Source organism: Rhipicephalus microplus, chromosome 2 (assembly GCF_043290135.1).
Source record: "Rhipicephalus microplus isolate Deutch F79 chromosome 2, USDA_Rmic, whole genome shotgun sequence".
NCBI lineage: Eukaryota > Metazoa > Arthropoda > Arachnida > Ixodida > Ixodidae > Rhipicephalus > Rhipicephalus microplus.
This window is the reverse complement of record NC_134701.1, coordinates 299,955,204-299,970,445: the sequence shown is the minus strand read 5'-3', so window position 1 is coordinate 299,970,445 and position 15,242 is coordinate 299,955,204. Positions and strand designations below refer to the sequence as shown.

General features: G+C 45.3%; 1 protein-coding gene across 5 annotated transcripts in view; it reads left to right on the top strand.

The window, feature by feature from the left end:
• The window catches only part of tweek (transmembrane protein KIAA1109 homolog tweek), a 1,194,469-nt gene that overhangs the window by 794,364 nt on the left and 384,863 nt on the right, over positions 1 to 15,242 (top strand). For all 5 annotated transcript variants that reach the window (XM_075882507.1, XM_075882492.1, XM_075882501.1 and 2 more), the window contains 4 exons: positions 5,292 to 5,369; positions 5,427 to 5,523; positions 5,585 to 5,658; positions 13,003 to 13,134. In XM_075882507.1, coding sequence (XP_075738622.1) covers positions 5,292 to 5,369; positions 5,427 to 5,523; positions 5,585 to 5,658; positions 13,003 to 13,134 — 381 coding nt within the window. The remainder of the gene's footprint in view (positions 1 to 5,291; positions 5,370 to 5,426; positions 5,524 to 5,584; positions 5,659 to 13,002; positions 13,135 to 15,242) is intronic.

Here is a 15,242-nt window from a genome sequence, read left to right as displayed (position 1 = left end):
ATTACTTCGAACACACTTAATTCGAACTTCTGGTTGATTCGAACCTACGCTGAAGTCCCGTCAAAGCTATGTGTACATCAATGGGCGAAGACGTCCTGTAATTTGAATGCGCAAGCACTTGCGACGGTTATTTCAAACATACCGCGCCCCGAAAATGCTCTCAGCCCCACATCCAATCCCGCCGTGGCATCTTTGACACTTCATACCTGCGTGCGAAGGAAAAGAAAAGGCTGTGGTGGAATGTTTGTTCTCTCAAATGCCGATCTGCGACGTGCCTGTGTTATGCTTCTCCCTTTTTTGTCCCTGACTGCTGCGCTCCTCCTTGGTGTGTTGGTTTTTCTCAAACGCCGATCTGCTTCTTTCCTCCTTGAGACGCTCCTCCTTTCTCATCACATGCTGGCCATGCTGCGGCTGCGACGCAAAGGGTTTGATGCGAGTAGGTTGCTGCTCTGGGTCGTCCGAGCACGCTAGTGTCTCGCTTTAATCCCCCTACCCCTTCCCCCTTTATGCCGGATCGTCAACAAAGTTGTTTCAATCACTCACTTGTCCCTGACATGTAGAGACCATTCTCCTTTCAGTGCCACGCGCGGAGAGAGGAAAGATTAAAAAACCTGTCACAGAGTGCTGGTTCTCTCTCACACGTCGGTGCCACGCTTCCCCCTTTCTCGTCCCTTCTCCTTTCAACGACGTTTGCGAAGAGAGAAAAAAAATATAAAAATCTGTCGTGGAGTGTTGGTTTTTCTCAAACGCCGATCTGCTTCTTTCCTCCTTGAGACGCTCCTCCTTGAGACGCTCCTCCTTTCTCATCACGTGCTGGCCATGCTGCGGCTGCGACACAGAGGGTAGTAGCGGAGAGGCAGTCGATGTTGTCGTCATCTTTAGAGAGTGTCGGTGCTGCGCATTGCCGTGCAACTTCTCTAGCCAGAAGAATGTCCTATTTTTTTTCTGAAATGGATTCCTTTGAATGTTGATGCACTGCCAAGTCTAACAAATTCACAGGTGCACCTAAAGAGGCAACCTTGCCAAAGCCAAGGGATCAGCGTGCTTCTGTATTTGGTACTTTCTAAAGCTGTTAAGAAGTGGCATTACCTGTTGGCTTACCTAAAGATGGTTGGACACATTACTCATAGGTGGCAGTGTTGGTTAAAGAGGCTTTGGTTGCTATGTTTTCTTTCTCTTTCCTTCTTTTGTTTTTGAAATATTTTTGTGATAATAAAAGAGAGGCATGAGGTGTGTGCTGAATGTAGAAGCGCGGTGACTGTGTGCGATAAGAAAAGAATCTCCCGAAGGAATGCGCACTAGCCACATAGATGCTGGAGATTGGTCGGAGAAAGGCTCGTGGCACGCGACCCGAGCCGAGAAGAAAAATCATAGAAGATGAGTTAGGACTGTGTGTTGGGACGCCGAACCGCGAAGACGTAGGAAACGAGCGTCACCATGGGGATCGGAGCGGCATGATCGCCTGGCTCTGAGAATGTCGGGCTGAAGAGGCCTGGGAAGTGGCGTTGACCTCGGACATGGTCCCGAGTAAGGCTGCCCGGACTTGCCGCATCCTGTTCAGCAGTTTCTGATGGACTTGCAGCTTCCCCACATCACATTAGGAAGGGAGCAGTCCACACCAGTCAGCCGACTGAACACCTTCATGGGAGAGTCCTTGACGAGCAGAGCCTAGCGAGGCTAAATATTGAGACAAGGACCGAGACACTGGCAATGAGGATGAGCAGTTCGTGCAGCGGTAGCAACTGATGGTGACTGGATGTAGAGCAGCCCGGAGGACTCGACGAAACTCTGACCCAGCATGAGGCAATGAGTCGCAACGCGACAAGCCGTATGGAGATTACTTTGTAGATGCCATATAGGCTTAGGGCAAGGGACTAGGGCTAGTAATGGATTTAGACTATACTACAGTCAGTTTTGGTTTGACTTTGTACAGGTTGTTATTGTGGTAATTTTGTGTACTTGCAAGTGTTTCTATATTGCCGTAGTATAGGCTGCTTGAGGCACTGGCTCCAAAGTTTTGTCCTCGCAATCCAATTCCTCCAAATCGCTCTCGCCACGTACTTCATTCACAATGCCCCAATTCGTGCATGGTTCCGCAGTGTCGGCATCATCATTGGCCGTAATTGAACCATCACAACAGATGTCCCACCCGCTCTCCCAGGTCGGAGTCGACTACGTGCTGCCACAAATCCCCGCCGCAGTGGTTCTGTTTAGAAGCTTCAGGCTCGGCATCGGGCCCGATGTTGATGAAGTCAGCCTCACAAAAACAGATCCGCGCGCATGTAGCCGTCACCGCCGTCCACGAAATATTCACCATCTCCACAGCTGAATACTGGGACGCCCGAAGCGGCAAGTTTGCTGCCAGGTGGTCAACAGCTATAAACAAGCGCTTCGCAACGCGGCACCTAACGGAGGGATTATGCTCAAGCCAAGTGGTGACACTTTCGACGTTTTGTTGAACAGCATGAAAAAGCATGCTAGTCCTCCCGTCTGCCTGTATGACCACACACGCACACCAAAAGCGAGCTAGACGCACACACGCAACACACATGCCAGAACGCGTGAAACAGCTGTGGACCCGTTTCGAATCAGAAAACGAAACTGATTCAAGCCAGTATGGCTGGTGTCGTGGAGCAGGGGAGACGGGCGAAGGGGTTGTGATTAAGAACGGAGAGCAGATTTCTGAGAAAAGGGCAAGGAGTTGCGATAAAGAGAGGGAGGTGCCGGCGAGAGGGCTACCTTGAAAACCAAAACACATTGGAAAGAGGCAGGTTGGAGAGCTTGCTTGAAAGGTTGGCGAAACTTGCACGTAGAAAAACTTGAAAGAGTGCCTGCGTGCGCAGAAGTCAAAGCATGGCTGCCTAGATCGGTGCATGCGGCGGTGTTCGAAGAATCGGCCGCCATGGTCAAAAAATCGTTTTGTTGCGCTGGCAGGTTTGCATGACCTCACGAACTTCGGTATATTGCAATTCGTTTCGCGTAAATTAACAGTCGTTTTTGTGCTTCCACAGGCGTGCGGATGGCATGCTGAGCTGAATGCAAAGTGAGAGAGAAGTCCTAAAGATGAAACGAATCGCAAGTTATCAGAGTCGGAGGGGTGGTGTACGGGCGTGCACTGGACACAGACTATCGGATACAGTCGGTGGCCGACGATCTTGGCAAATGGTCTGGTCACTCCAGGCCAGCAAACCAATGACAGTACCAGCGATCAAAAACAAGGTGGCTAACTGGTCCCAAATATCGGTGGCAGTGGGAAAACATGGGCCTCGTCTGGCGATGCGGGGTGCTCAGAATAGCGCGGGGATGATGATGGAGGGGCGCGTAACAAAAAGCAGTCGGGGCATGGAGGAAGAAAGCAGCTTTCCTTCCTCCATGGGTCGGGGAGAGCTGCAACAAGAGGGTGACGAAGGTAGGGTCGGCGTTTAACAATAAGAATGCATGGGCACCTCGCCAATGGCTCATCGGTAGCAGAAAGTGGTTTCCCGGGAATACGGCAGGCGGCTGACTCTGTTTGCTGTAACCGATCAGCAGCGCTCGGAGACGTTCGTTGTAAGTGCGATTTTGTGCATTGGACCAATACAGTCGATACTCATTATTCGAACACGCTTAATTCGAACTTCTGGTTAATTCGAACTCAAGATGAGGTCCCGTCAAAGCTGTGTGTATTTTAATGGGCGAAAACACCCTGTAATTCGAATGCCCAAGCACTTCCGACAGTTAAATCGAATATGCCGCGCTCTGAAAATGCTCTCAGCACCCCGTGAAGTCACGTGACGTGAAGAAAAGGCTGTGGTGGAATGTTTGCTCTCTCTCAAATGCCGATTTGCGACACGCTCGTGTCACGCTTCGTCCTTTTCCGTCCCTGCCACGTAAAAACCCTTCCCCTTGCAATGTCGCGCGCGAACAGAGAAAGGAAGAAAAAGAAAGCTGTCGCTGGGTTGAATGAATGTGTGGTTGAAGGAAAGGAAAAAGGCACTATTTTCTGCAGCCCTTGCCCCTTGGGGTCTCTCAGGCGTCAGTTTCACGCTTCCCTCTTTCCTGTCCTTGCCACGTAACTCTTCTCCTTGTAACGATGCGCGCAAAAAAAGCAATAAAAAAAGCTGCCATGGAGTGTTGGTTTTCTCTCAAATGCCGATCTGCTTCTCTCCACGTTGAAACGCTCCTCCTTTCTTGTAACGTGCTGGCCATGCTGCGGCTGCGTAGCGGAGAGGCTCCGCTGGACATTTCCTCGTGCAACTTCTCTTCCCAGGAGAATGCTGGAGCCAATGTAGAAATGTTTTGCAATCTGCATGCGAAATTGATTGACTCGCTGCAAGGCAAACATGTGCAGACATGCATCACCGATTACTTGAATTAATGAGGGATGTCCTGTGGTTTGTGAATAAATGTAATGGAGGCGGAAATGTTGTAGGCCCATGTACTCAGATTTGGGTGCACGTTAAAGAACCCCAGGTGGTCAAAATTTCCGGAGCCCTCCATTACGGTGTCTCTCATAATCAAATGGTGGTTTTGGGACGTTAAACTCCACAAATCAATCAATCAATAAATGTAAGTCTTCTGAAACTTCCCCCTCGTGTGTTAGCTCAATGCACATGTGCCACTTCATGGTGAGCCCTCCGTTCATTTAGCTTGCATTAATGTGAACTTTTAGTTCGAACAAATTTTCGGGCCCTTTTGAGTTCGAATTATCGAGATTTTCACGGTCATGCGTACAGTGTTCACTTTAAGTGAAAGTTCGTTTTAAGTGAGCCGTTATACGTGGGCTCGACTGTATACAAAAAAATGTGCTTTGAAATCCGTGACATCATGTTTGGAAATTCCTCTGGAAAGATAAAAAGTGACACATTGAGCTTGTTTTTCTCCTTTCTCACTAAATGTCCAATGGTGAAATCAAGGACATTTTATCATTTGATTCTTTCATGTTGGTGCCCCTATAAGCTTTTTCTTTTTCGTACTTTGAAATGCCTTTGAACTGAAGCAATTTATAGATGAAAATGTGAGTTTTTGTGAGATGTAAAGGCAAATATTTGTTCTGCTTTCTAGCAAACGTTAGGGCTAAGTGCTTGCCTTAGGGAGCCTGCTGTGCACACAAAACCTTTTGCTAAAACATGCGTGCCTGGTAGTCTAGGGGAGCAGTGGAAAAGACAAGAAGGTCAGAATGTGTGGTTGCTTCATGCTGTCCTTTTCTTGCAATGCACTGCTCCCCTACAAAAGGTCCTGCTCAATTGCAAATCACTGCACGTGTTTTGCTCACACACAGTGGTGTAAATCGTTTTTTTTTTTTTTCGCAGAATACACTGTTTGAAGAAGCGGAATTTCAGCAGTTTGCATTCTTCAAGACTAGGATATGCCTACGTAATGCCCTCCAAGTGAGTCATTTTGGGGGCGACTGTAGCCTGCGTGACTACGAATTGCTTTTCTTTCAGGATGAAATGATCTCCAGCCAGTATGATGACAAAGAGGCTGTCCTCATCACCATGAATCGGCCCATGATTTACTTTCAACCTATTGCTCTCGACAAAGGTATTTGCTGTTTGAACAGAATGTTGGGCAGGTCTCACAATCGGGGCAATCTCATTTCCAGCGGTCCTGGTCTGGCTTAACTACAAGAATGCCTATGAATACTGGAATGAGCAACGAGGAAGCCTAAATAAAGAGGTGAATTTGTTCTTTTCTTTTTGTTCCCTGCTCATGGCGGCAGAGAGAATGGCACAGCACTGTACAGTGGAGTCAAGTTTATACTGATAGGTGATCGACAAGACTCTTTGTTGAGTGAGGTTGTAAATACATAATACAGTCGACTCCTCTTAAACGGAACTCGAAGGGGATCCATGAAACTGTTTTATTTATCAGAAGTTTCATTTAGGCAAAGTACACCTTATTAGTGAACGAAGAACTTTATTCAAATTTCACAAACTCCACCTTACTCATCAGGATGAGTAGGAAAAAAAAAAAAGAGTGAAGAGTGGTTTGTTTGCCATGCTTGAGTTGTTTTTTAACAAGGTACGCACCCATGCTTGACAAACTAGCCGGAAATTCTGGACAAGCCTAATGCTCAAAATAGCGCTGCAAATGTTCAACAGCCTCTTTAGCTGATCGGTCTCGTGGCACCACTGCACTGCCAGTATTGTCATCACATTCATCGCTGGAAGCTTTATCCTCATCTTGCACTTCCGCAATCATTTCCTCGACAATCTCTTTACAACAGGTACGAACATTTTTATTAACTGATTCGTAGTCCTGCAGCGTAAAAGGGACAGAGGGCACGACCTGGCTGAATACTGTCGCATTGTCGGCATCGGCAAGGCTTTCTGCTTCAGCAGGTACTGCTTTCTTGCGCTTGATAGCCAGCATGGTGAAAGCATCAGTGTATTGTTGTTGCCTTCACTTGTTCCCAGACATAAGCCAAAATGTGAATGGCTGCCAATAAATCTATGCTGTAGCATTTCCCGCTGCCTGCTGTAAGCAGCATTTGATGGAGCAATTGTCTACGGTAATGAGCTTTAATGTTCTGAATAACCCCTTGATCCATCAGCTGGATCACTGCTGTTGCATTGGCTGGCAAGAACTCCAGAGTGATGGCTTGGAGTCTTTCAACCTGACCGATGGGCTGGGCAATTATTCACTATGAAGACTATCTTCCTGCTTTGCCTCGTAAATGTTGAGTTTCGCTCCCGAAACTAGTTTTCGAAAATGGCCATGGTCATCCACACTCTTCCGTTTCCATTGTACGCAACGAGAAGGTGTCAAACGCCTTTAAAACAACGTTGGTGCCATGATTTTTTTATTACCAACAGCTTCAATTTCTCATCTGCCATGTTTAGACCCACCAGCGCAATGATGCAATCTTTATAGCATTTTCCTCTGCTACAGGCTTCGCCGTTGAAGGTGAGAGTCTTTGATGAAAGCGCCTTATAAAAAAGACCCACCTTGTCGATGGTGAAGACGTCCCGTAGCTCAATGCTCACGAAAATTTTCTTAAGCCGCCCCTGTTGCCAGTCGGTGCAAATGTCCCTGTTGACTGCACCACTCTTACCTGAGATTGCTTTGAAGACTAGGCCATGGGGTGTTTTGAAGTAATGAGCCATCCGTCGCTTAGGACAAAGTTCTTAACACCCATTTACATAGCGATCTCTCGAGCTTTCTGCTTGTGAATAGGTCCGCTTATGGGCAACTTGGAACTCTGTGCACACTTGAACAACAAAAAAAGAACTTTTTCTAGTTGTTCATAAGGCCTCGTCGGCATCCGCATCCATTTAGATGTAAAGGTGCCGTTCTTAACAGTGCCTTCAATATTTTTTTCTGTCTTTCCAGATTCGCGACAGCGTCGATTTCGGGATGTATTTTTTCGCAACCTCCGTCTTGGGCAGGCTGCTTCAATTGAGCTCCTGAAGAATTTGCAGCTTTTTTTTCAAGCGAGAATGCATGGTGCGGCCGCTTCCTTTTATCGGGCTGAAATAATACCGTGATCCACTGCACTTAGCCGAACAAACCCAAACAACCCAAACAAAACCTCAGGACGCCCTCAGTATGCCTCCGTGTGGACAATATGATGCCCTCAGAATGTCCTCCTATAGTATTAGAACGGCACTAATCCCGTCCCCTATTCATACACATAACAACCTCAGCACATCCTCAAAACAACACTTCAAGACTTTTTCAGTATTTTTTCAGAACAATGATTGCGTGGCCGGTTCGGTACTGTGGGCAGTGATACTACATAGAATTTACTTCTTTTCATGATAATTCCATACATCAAAAGAAAAACACCTGCGAGGTCTCGCGTATATATACTGTATTAATCAACAGAGAGATGACAGTACTGGGCTATTGCAGTAAAACAAACAAATAGCTTATTGACTAAAATATATTTATTTAACAGTAATTAATCACAACTGAGACCTTTGTCAGGCATTCGGTTTCGCGTATAGTCTGAAAAAAGAAAAGCAGTTCTGATAGTCTGAAAAAATAAAAGCAGAAAATCAACACAGCTCAATGAACTACATTTGTAATCTTCTTCGAAAGTTTGACACAGTGTCCTCATCACCACGTGTATCGCGCCCAATGCGCTCACTAGTGTTAGAATCTTTGCTCTGACAGCCATCCAGTACACTCGACACGGGCATTGACTTGATTTGCCTGAGGTCGGGCCATGTGTCAGATGCAGAAGCTGATCCTTTCATGTTGGGACCAGGCTACTTCAAAGCACAATTGATCATGATTGGCTGGTGTTCTAGGCTGCTTCGAACCACACTTCACTGCGGTCAGCTGGTGACAATACATCCATGATCAATCTGAACGTTGAGCAGCCCAGTGCACCCATCAACACGGCAATTGACCTCCCGTCGTCAGCTACGATTTACACTCTCACACATATCTCACTTTTAGCCATGCACACAAACAAAGGACACGAACCTTCACTAGTACAATACATCTTCCCTGACAGGCCCCAATTTGACAGTCAGTTGGCTTGGCTTGGAATGGCTCCGATTCTTGACTATCCAAAATGGTGCCGCATGGCCAATGGTTGCAAGCTGCTATTTTGTTATTACGCTCTACAGTAGCGTATAATGACTAATTTAAGGCTGTGACATTTAGGAACACACTGTTTCAAATGAACATTTTGCAATACCAGGTTCGATACCTAAGCCCATTATTACACGGGTCTCAATAAGCGGAACGCGTAATTTGAAAATTTTCTGCCAAAAAAGAAACAAACGAGGCAGAAATATACAATAACTTTATGACTTTATGACACGAACGTGTGGAGAAAGTTGTCACATATGAAATGCATCTACTTGGTGCCCAAAGGTCTTGAGGAATTATATCTAAGTGCTCAGTGCAATGCCTTTGTCATTCCCAGAAGGCCCTTGACAGGACCTTTTCTGGACCAGTTGCTGTCCTCAGAAAGCACTCAAAACGTGTTTTGAACCGGCGCTAGTGCATTGCTTTTGTCCTCTCCAAAACATCCTTAAAATTACTTTTTCAGGCTATATTGTTGTCTTCAGAAAGCACTCAAAAAGACGTTTCTGGGTCAAACCAGCTTGTGTTGTCCTCAGTAAGTTCTAAGGTCAAAGAGAACTGTGCAAGGATTGTTGTACCTTATGAGGACGACCTCGGGACATCGATTGTTGTCTGGGAATAGGCCTAATGCACAATTAACTCACCGACTCGGCTCCCACAGCCACAAAGGAGAATGGCTACTGGATTGGCTTGCCTCGATCTCGAGGTGTTGACATTGTTGTGAGACTACGTTTGGCCATAGCCTCCTCGATTTCCCTTGCCTGCCAGATGAGCGCGAAATGCCCGTCATCTATGGCGGCACTACCTACATATAGGGTAAGGGTCTTTGTACTTGGCCTTTGAGATCAGCAATTTTGGCGTTTGCTAATTTCGGAGGCTATGCCTTGTATTGAAGGGGTTGCCTGCTGAATGAGCGCAAAGTTTCTGTCATCTATGGAGGCGTCACGTACGTAGGGTTAACTATAATTTCGTTTACATTTCTTTAAAACTTTTTACGTTATTTTTGTTGCATATAAGCTTCAAAAACGTAAAGGTTTATTTGAAGACACCCCTAGCTACTAGGTATACAGTTTCGGTATACAGTCACTGACCAAAAATTAAGACTTTTTGTCTTTTGCTTCATAAGTGGTCTTTTCTTGGTATTCCTAAAACCCTCATAGACTGAATTAAGGATTATCTCAGCGGCCACAAGCAATGTGTTGTGATAAATGGTGTGTCTTCATCAACAGCTGATGTACTGTCCGGGGTGCCACAGGGGTCGGTCCTGGGGCCGCTTCTGTTTTTTATTTTTATCAATGATTTTCCACTGGGTTTGAAATCAACAGTGAGGCTTTATGCTGATGATTGTGTTTTGTATTGCCCAGTCAAGTGTTTTGATGACACCACAGTACTTCAGTCCGACCTCGATAAGATTGTGTCTTGGTGTGCTCAGTGGCAAATGAGTTTGAACCTAAATAAATGTTTTCATGTGCAATTTAATAACAAAAAAAAAGGTTGTATCCAGGTCTTATTACTTAAATTCCTGCGCAGTACAAAAGGTAGATCAAGTTAAGTATCTCAGCGTAACATTCACGGCAACACTAGATTGGACCAGTCACGTCGATCTAATCACAGCCAAGGCTTCGCGCTTAATTCATTTTTTTCAAAGAAATTTCAGCGACGCGCCGCAAACACTCAAGGAAACCCTGTATATTACAAATGTGCGCCCAATTTTAGAGTATGCTTGTGTTTCTTGGGACCCTTTCACGAATGTACTGAAAGAAAAGTTGGAGAGGGTGCAAAAAAGGGCTGCTAGGTTTGTTACAGGAAACTACGATTTTAGAATAAGGTCTTCGGGAATTCTTCAGGCCTTGGGATGGGAACCCCTTTGTGGACGACGGAAAGTTCAAAGACTTAAATTTCTCTATAATATATATCATGGTAAGACTGGGCTAAATAAAGAGCGGTATTTAAAGACGCCTAGTTATATGTCCAAACGAAAAGATCACTTATATAAAATTAGAGAATATACCTGTCGATTGAATGTCTTTAAATACTCTTTCTTTCCAAATTCTATTAGTGAGTGGAGTGTGCTAAAAATACCAATATTCTCTGATTCTAATTTCCTAACAGCCATTGAAACAGCATATTGAGCTGCTGAAATAACCCATATATTTAACGTTTGCTTTGTACTTCTCTTGGTTGTTGATTTTTATAAGTATAATTTCTGCTTTCGTTGTATAATCCTGTGTTTTGTACTTTTGTTCTAACGATGTACTATAAGTGTTGATATCTCCTGTATACTGTAACGCTTGATTTATTTGCCTTTAATTTTGCTGTTTTGTATTCTATTTTCTACTGTAACCCCCTACAACAATGCCCAATGGGCGATGTAGGTACTTGTAATAAATAAATAAATAAATAAATAAAGACTTAAAAAGCACTGTGAAAATTTTAAAAAGACTTACGTATTTGTAGATACTAAAATCTGCTAACTGAATGGGACTTTTTTCTAATAGAATTCCCAGAATATAAAGGTGTACCATATTATCTGTGTCAGCTGTGTGGATTATGTAAATTTTGCACAACTTCCTGAAAGAATATTGACATATAAAAGTGCAGGCACAGTTTCCGAGCCCACCTCGTTTTAATGCATTACTGAAAACACTGTCGCCCATTGAGATGTATTGTTTGCAAAACATTGCAAAAACCGAAAATATCTCAAAAAATTATTGTCTTGAAATATGGCTTGAGTTTTTCAACTCCTTACTGTGTGCGTGTGCACTTACCTGTGGCCTCTGGAATCAATTTTAAGAAGCATTGCTCAGGGGTGCCACGCTTTGCCATTCGGGCCAATTTTATATAGTTTCAGGAAGTTGCACGAAACCTGTGAAATTAGTTGAATAGCATCACACTGTGCCAGATTGTTCGACTACCTTAAAAATGTTCCTAATTATGATAACTTCAAAAGTTTTGGATAACATTAACCAACCCAATTCATTTGCGCAGAGGAGACCTAGGCATGCATTTTGTCAGGTGCCCGAAAAGTGGTCTGTTTTTCAGTTAGTGCCAAAACTGCAGCACTTGGATATTCGAAAATTAAAGCAACAATCAGATTTTATTCATAGGCATACCCTTTTATTGTTCTAAAGGCTAATATGTAGTTGGGACAAGTGACTGCTTGTCTGTATTCGGCTGGCTTCTTTAAGCATACAGGTGCGTCGGCAAAGATTAACTGCTTTCCCCCTCCCCCCATTTGTGGCGAAGTCGACCACATAGTGTGGTGCAGAAGGCTGTCTGCTTTTTCGTGTAATGCAATCTGGTCAATTAATTATTTTGACATGGATGTTAGTCTAGTGACACTTTTATACACAAGCTTGGGGACTATGATTTGTAAGTTTTTACATATATAAGTGTTTTATGCTAAGGTTGATTGAGACTTCACTGACATCATTTCCATCGTGGAAGTGATGTTAGGTAAATGTGCAAAAACAAATGACGAAGAAAAAAATCCAAAGAAAAATACTTATTGATTAAAACGATTTAGGAGGCAGACCTCTCAATCTGACCGGCCACTGTGGATAGCATTCTATCAATGCACGTGCAGGAGGCTTCGCTAGCACGTCTTCACTGGCTGATAAAACTGCTGCGTTAAGTGTCACAGAAAGGTAGTGGCATTGACGGGTAAGTGGTTGTGCAGGCCAGTACTTTAGTGGGGCAAGAGGAAGTGCAACACGTTTCCATGTTCATGGTGGCTCAAGCAATGCATTCCTGAAGCACTGTGGGGTACTACATGCATGAGCATTGGCATAGGTTGCCCTATGACTGGAGAGCACTCGCCTCTCCTCAAATGAGGATGTTTTGAAGGAGTGCATATTGAGTACGACTATTTACTTTGGGATTTCTGGTGCCATCTTTACAACGTGGGAGTTACCATATGCTGTGTTCAAATGTGGTCCAGCTATCACAAATTTTTTTATCACGGCCACAATTGTCACTAATTGGGATGTGCCACTCAGGGCCACGGGAACGCATTCATGTGAAACAGTGTGCTATAGCTGTCAAACACCAAAAAAACATTTTGGGAGTTTTCATAGTATATCAATGTACAATACACAGTCAACTATTTCTGTGAAGAGACAGTTCACTTTCATATTATACTTATATTCCTGTGGTGGAATTACTTTCTTTCTGTTGTTTTCTGTTTCGAAAGTATGCTTTTTTAGACTGCTCCAAATTTGGGATGTGGTGCTCAAATTTTTTTTCTTCCTAACCTGCTTTAAATTTGTATTTCCCTGCTCCGAAAATAGCTCTAAATTGTAGTTTGGCTTTTGCACATCTGATTACATGTCCATATGATTCCTATTTTGGTGATCTGTCACTAGTGAGTGATGCTGCAGCCTCTCTGTCAGCATGGAATGATTGCATCTTACAAAGGCACAGTTGAAGGCATGTTGTCTCACTCTTTTGTGGTAGTGATGGGCTTGATGAATTGTGCAGGTGCTGACAGCCACACAGCAATTGTTTGAGCGGGTGCCTCAGTTTCCGCAGCTGAGCAGCCAAGCGCTGGGCACGCTCTTCCTCCAGTTAACCGTCCAGGACTTGGGCATTTGCATGCCTCTTAACAAAGGGGTGAGTCACGCAACGATGCCTCCTTTATGGTACTTTTGAAGTGTAGCCATAAACGCTAACTGACCACCCAGCCCTTTGCAGCCCTCTGGACCTGGAGCACAGTTGCTGCATGTGTTTAATCGCTTCATCAGACAAGGCTTCCTGGTGCTTTTAAAAGGACCACTGAGCATGCTTGGTGGCCCCCTGAAATTTTGAGTCAAGTTTCCTGGTTTGCAGATGAGGAAACCTGTGTTGAGAGTACAATTACAGTACACGTCTTTCATTAAACAGAACTTGAAGAGAAATGCTTTGGAATTTCGATTATACGTTCTTCAGTTTCGCGATGATAAGCATTTTATGACGAATCTGGTCTTGAAGTAATGTATTGAAAGCCTTGATTTTTTGACGTAGTTTTATGCCTACCACGCATAATATGGTAATTTTCAGATTTCGTTTGAAAAAAAAGACCACCTTTACTCGTATCAAGTGTCGACCAAATATTCACGAATGCAAAATATCAACTTATGTTTCCCAGGTTGACGATTGGAAACGTAGAGAGTGAGACAGGATGTCTTCTTAGAATGGAAAAGCTATTCTCTCGGAAGCTCCTGCACTTCCACATAGAGTAAAGCCTCGTTAATTCAAACTGACGTACAGGGGCCAGGAGCTGCTGGATACATACGAGTCCCGTAACTAGGGAACCGCTATGTCTGGTGCCTGCGCGCACTATCAACAATTTTGGGCTCAATAAATGTTGATTCATCATCAGAATGGAAGAGCTAATCTCTTGGATGTTCGTGCACTTTCACATAGACTAAAGCCTCGTTAATTCGAACTCGGCTATTTCAAAATGCCACTTAATTCTAAATATTTCCATGGTCCCGCATTTTGCAGTGTAAGTTTGAGTAGACAAATTGAAGTGGCGGTCAGCACAAGTTCAGTTACTTTGTAAACTTTAGGTGTAGTGTGCCGATTCCCGATGTCCATTTCGTCTCAAATCCGCATAGCGATGCCCCTTAAGAGCCACTAGGCAATGTACTTCAGCAAAACTAATGAGGGATAGCTGAAGTACTATGGTGACCCTGTTACTCACCGTAGCGGATGATCACCGTGGGTTCACGCTTAGCGAGCCACAGGGCCGCGACTCCGTCACCTACTCGCGTGTAGCGCACCGCTCCGCATGCGCTCAACTAATCAGGCGTTTAGTGTGGCCCGGCAAAATGAGACAGTGTTCCAATACAAAATACATAACACTTTATTGCCTTTGGCGGCACCCCGAACAACAGTACAACGTCCGCTCCAGGGGCGCGAAGAGCAAAGGCACCCGCACGCGGACATTCACGATAAGGGGAAACCGCGAGCACGTCGCAGCTGGCAAAGGTGAGCTTTAACACGCCTGTCAGGAAAAGGTCCCTCGCGGCTAACCTGCGCACTCTCACGATAGCCGCTGGGCCTGGTCGTGAGTGTTACGGTGAACCTCTTACGCTTAGTCTTACGGCAAGTGCGGCTCGGTGTGGTAAGAACACTTCAAGCACTAGGCACCGCTGTGGGCTTAGTGTACGGTACCGAAGCTAGCACCACTCAAGTAAACATGCCTGCCGAGGTGCCAAAGGCCACCCCAGGCAGGCTACAGTCCGGTGATTCCCAAAAGGGACGCCGACGTAGGAAACACGTGCTTACCCGGCGCCGACCACGGAGGAGAGAGAGCTCCCTCGGCGCACACGTAACATGTGCATCACCCACACATGGCGCCATCTATCGCCATGCGCTGTTACCAGAGCAGAAAAAGCAAAAGGGTGTGGTCGTGCGGCGGAATGCCGCGAAATGGTCGCGGGCGCGCCTCAGATTCGCACATCCTCCTCTCTTTTATTCACCCTGTATACCGGTCTGCAAAGGCAGCCGGTCGTCGGCCATGCACGCAAAGACGTCATGCAATGGGCAACAGCTAGCCTCAGCCTCGCTCTGCAACTGCTGCTGAAGAAAAAAAATAGAACAACACAAGAATACATCTGAGAAATACAGTGGCGCCGTGGAAGAGGGGTAATGGGAGTTCATGATGCTCACGCAAGAGCGCATGCACGGTTCAGAGGGGAAACGTCACGTAATGTTTGACTTGGGTGACTGCGTGG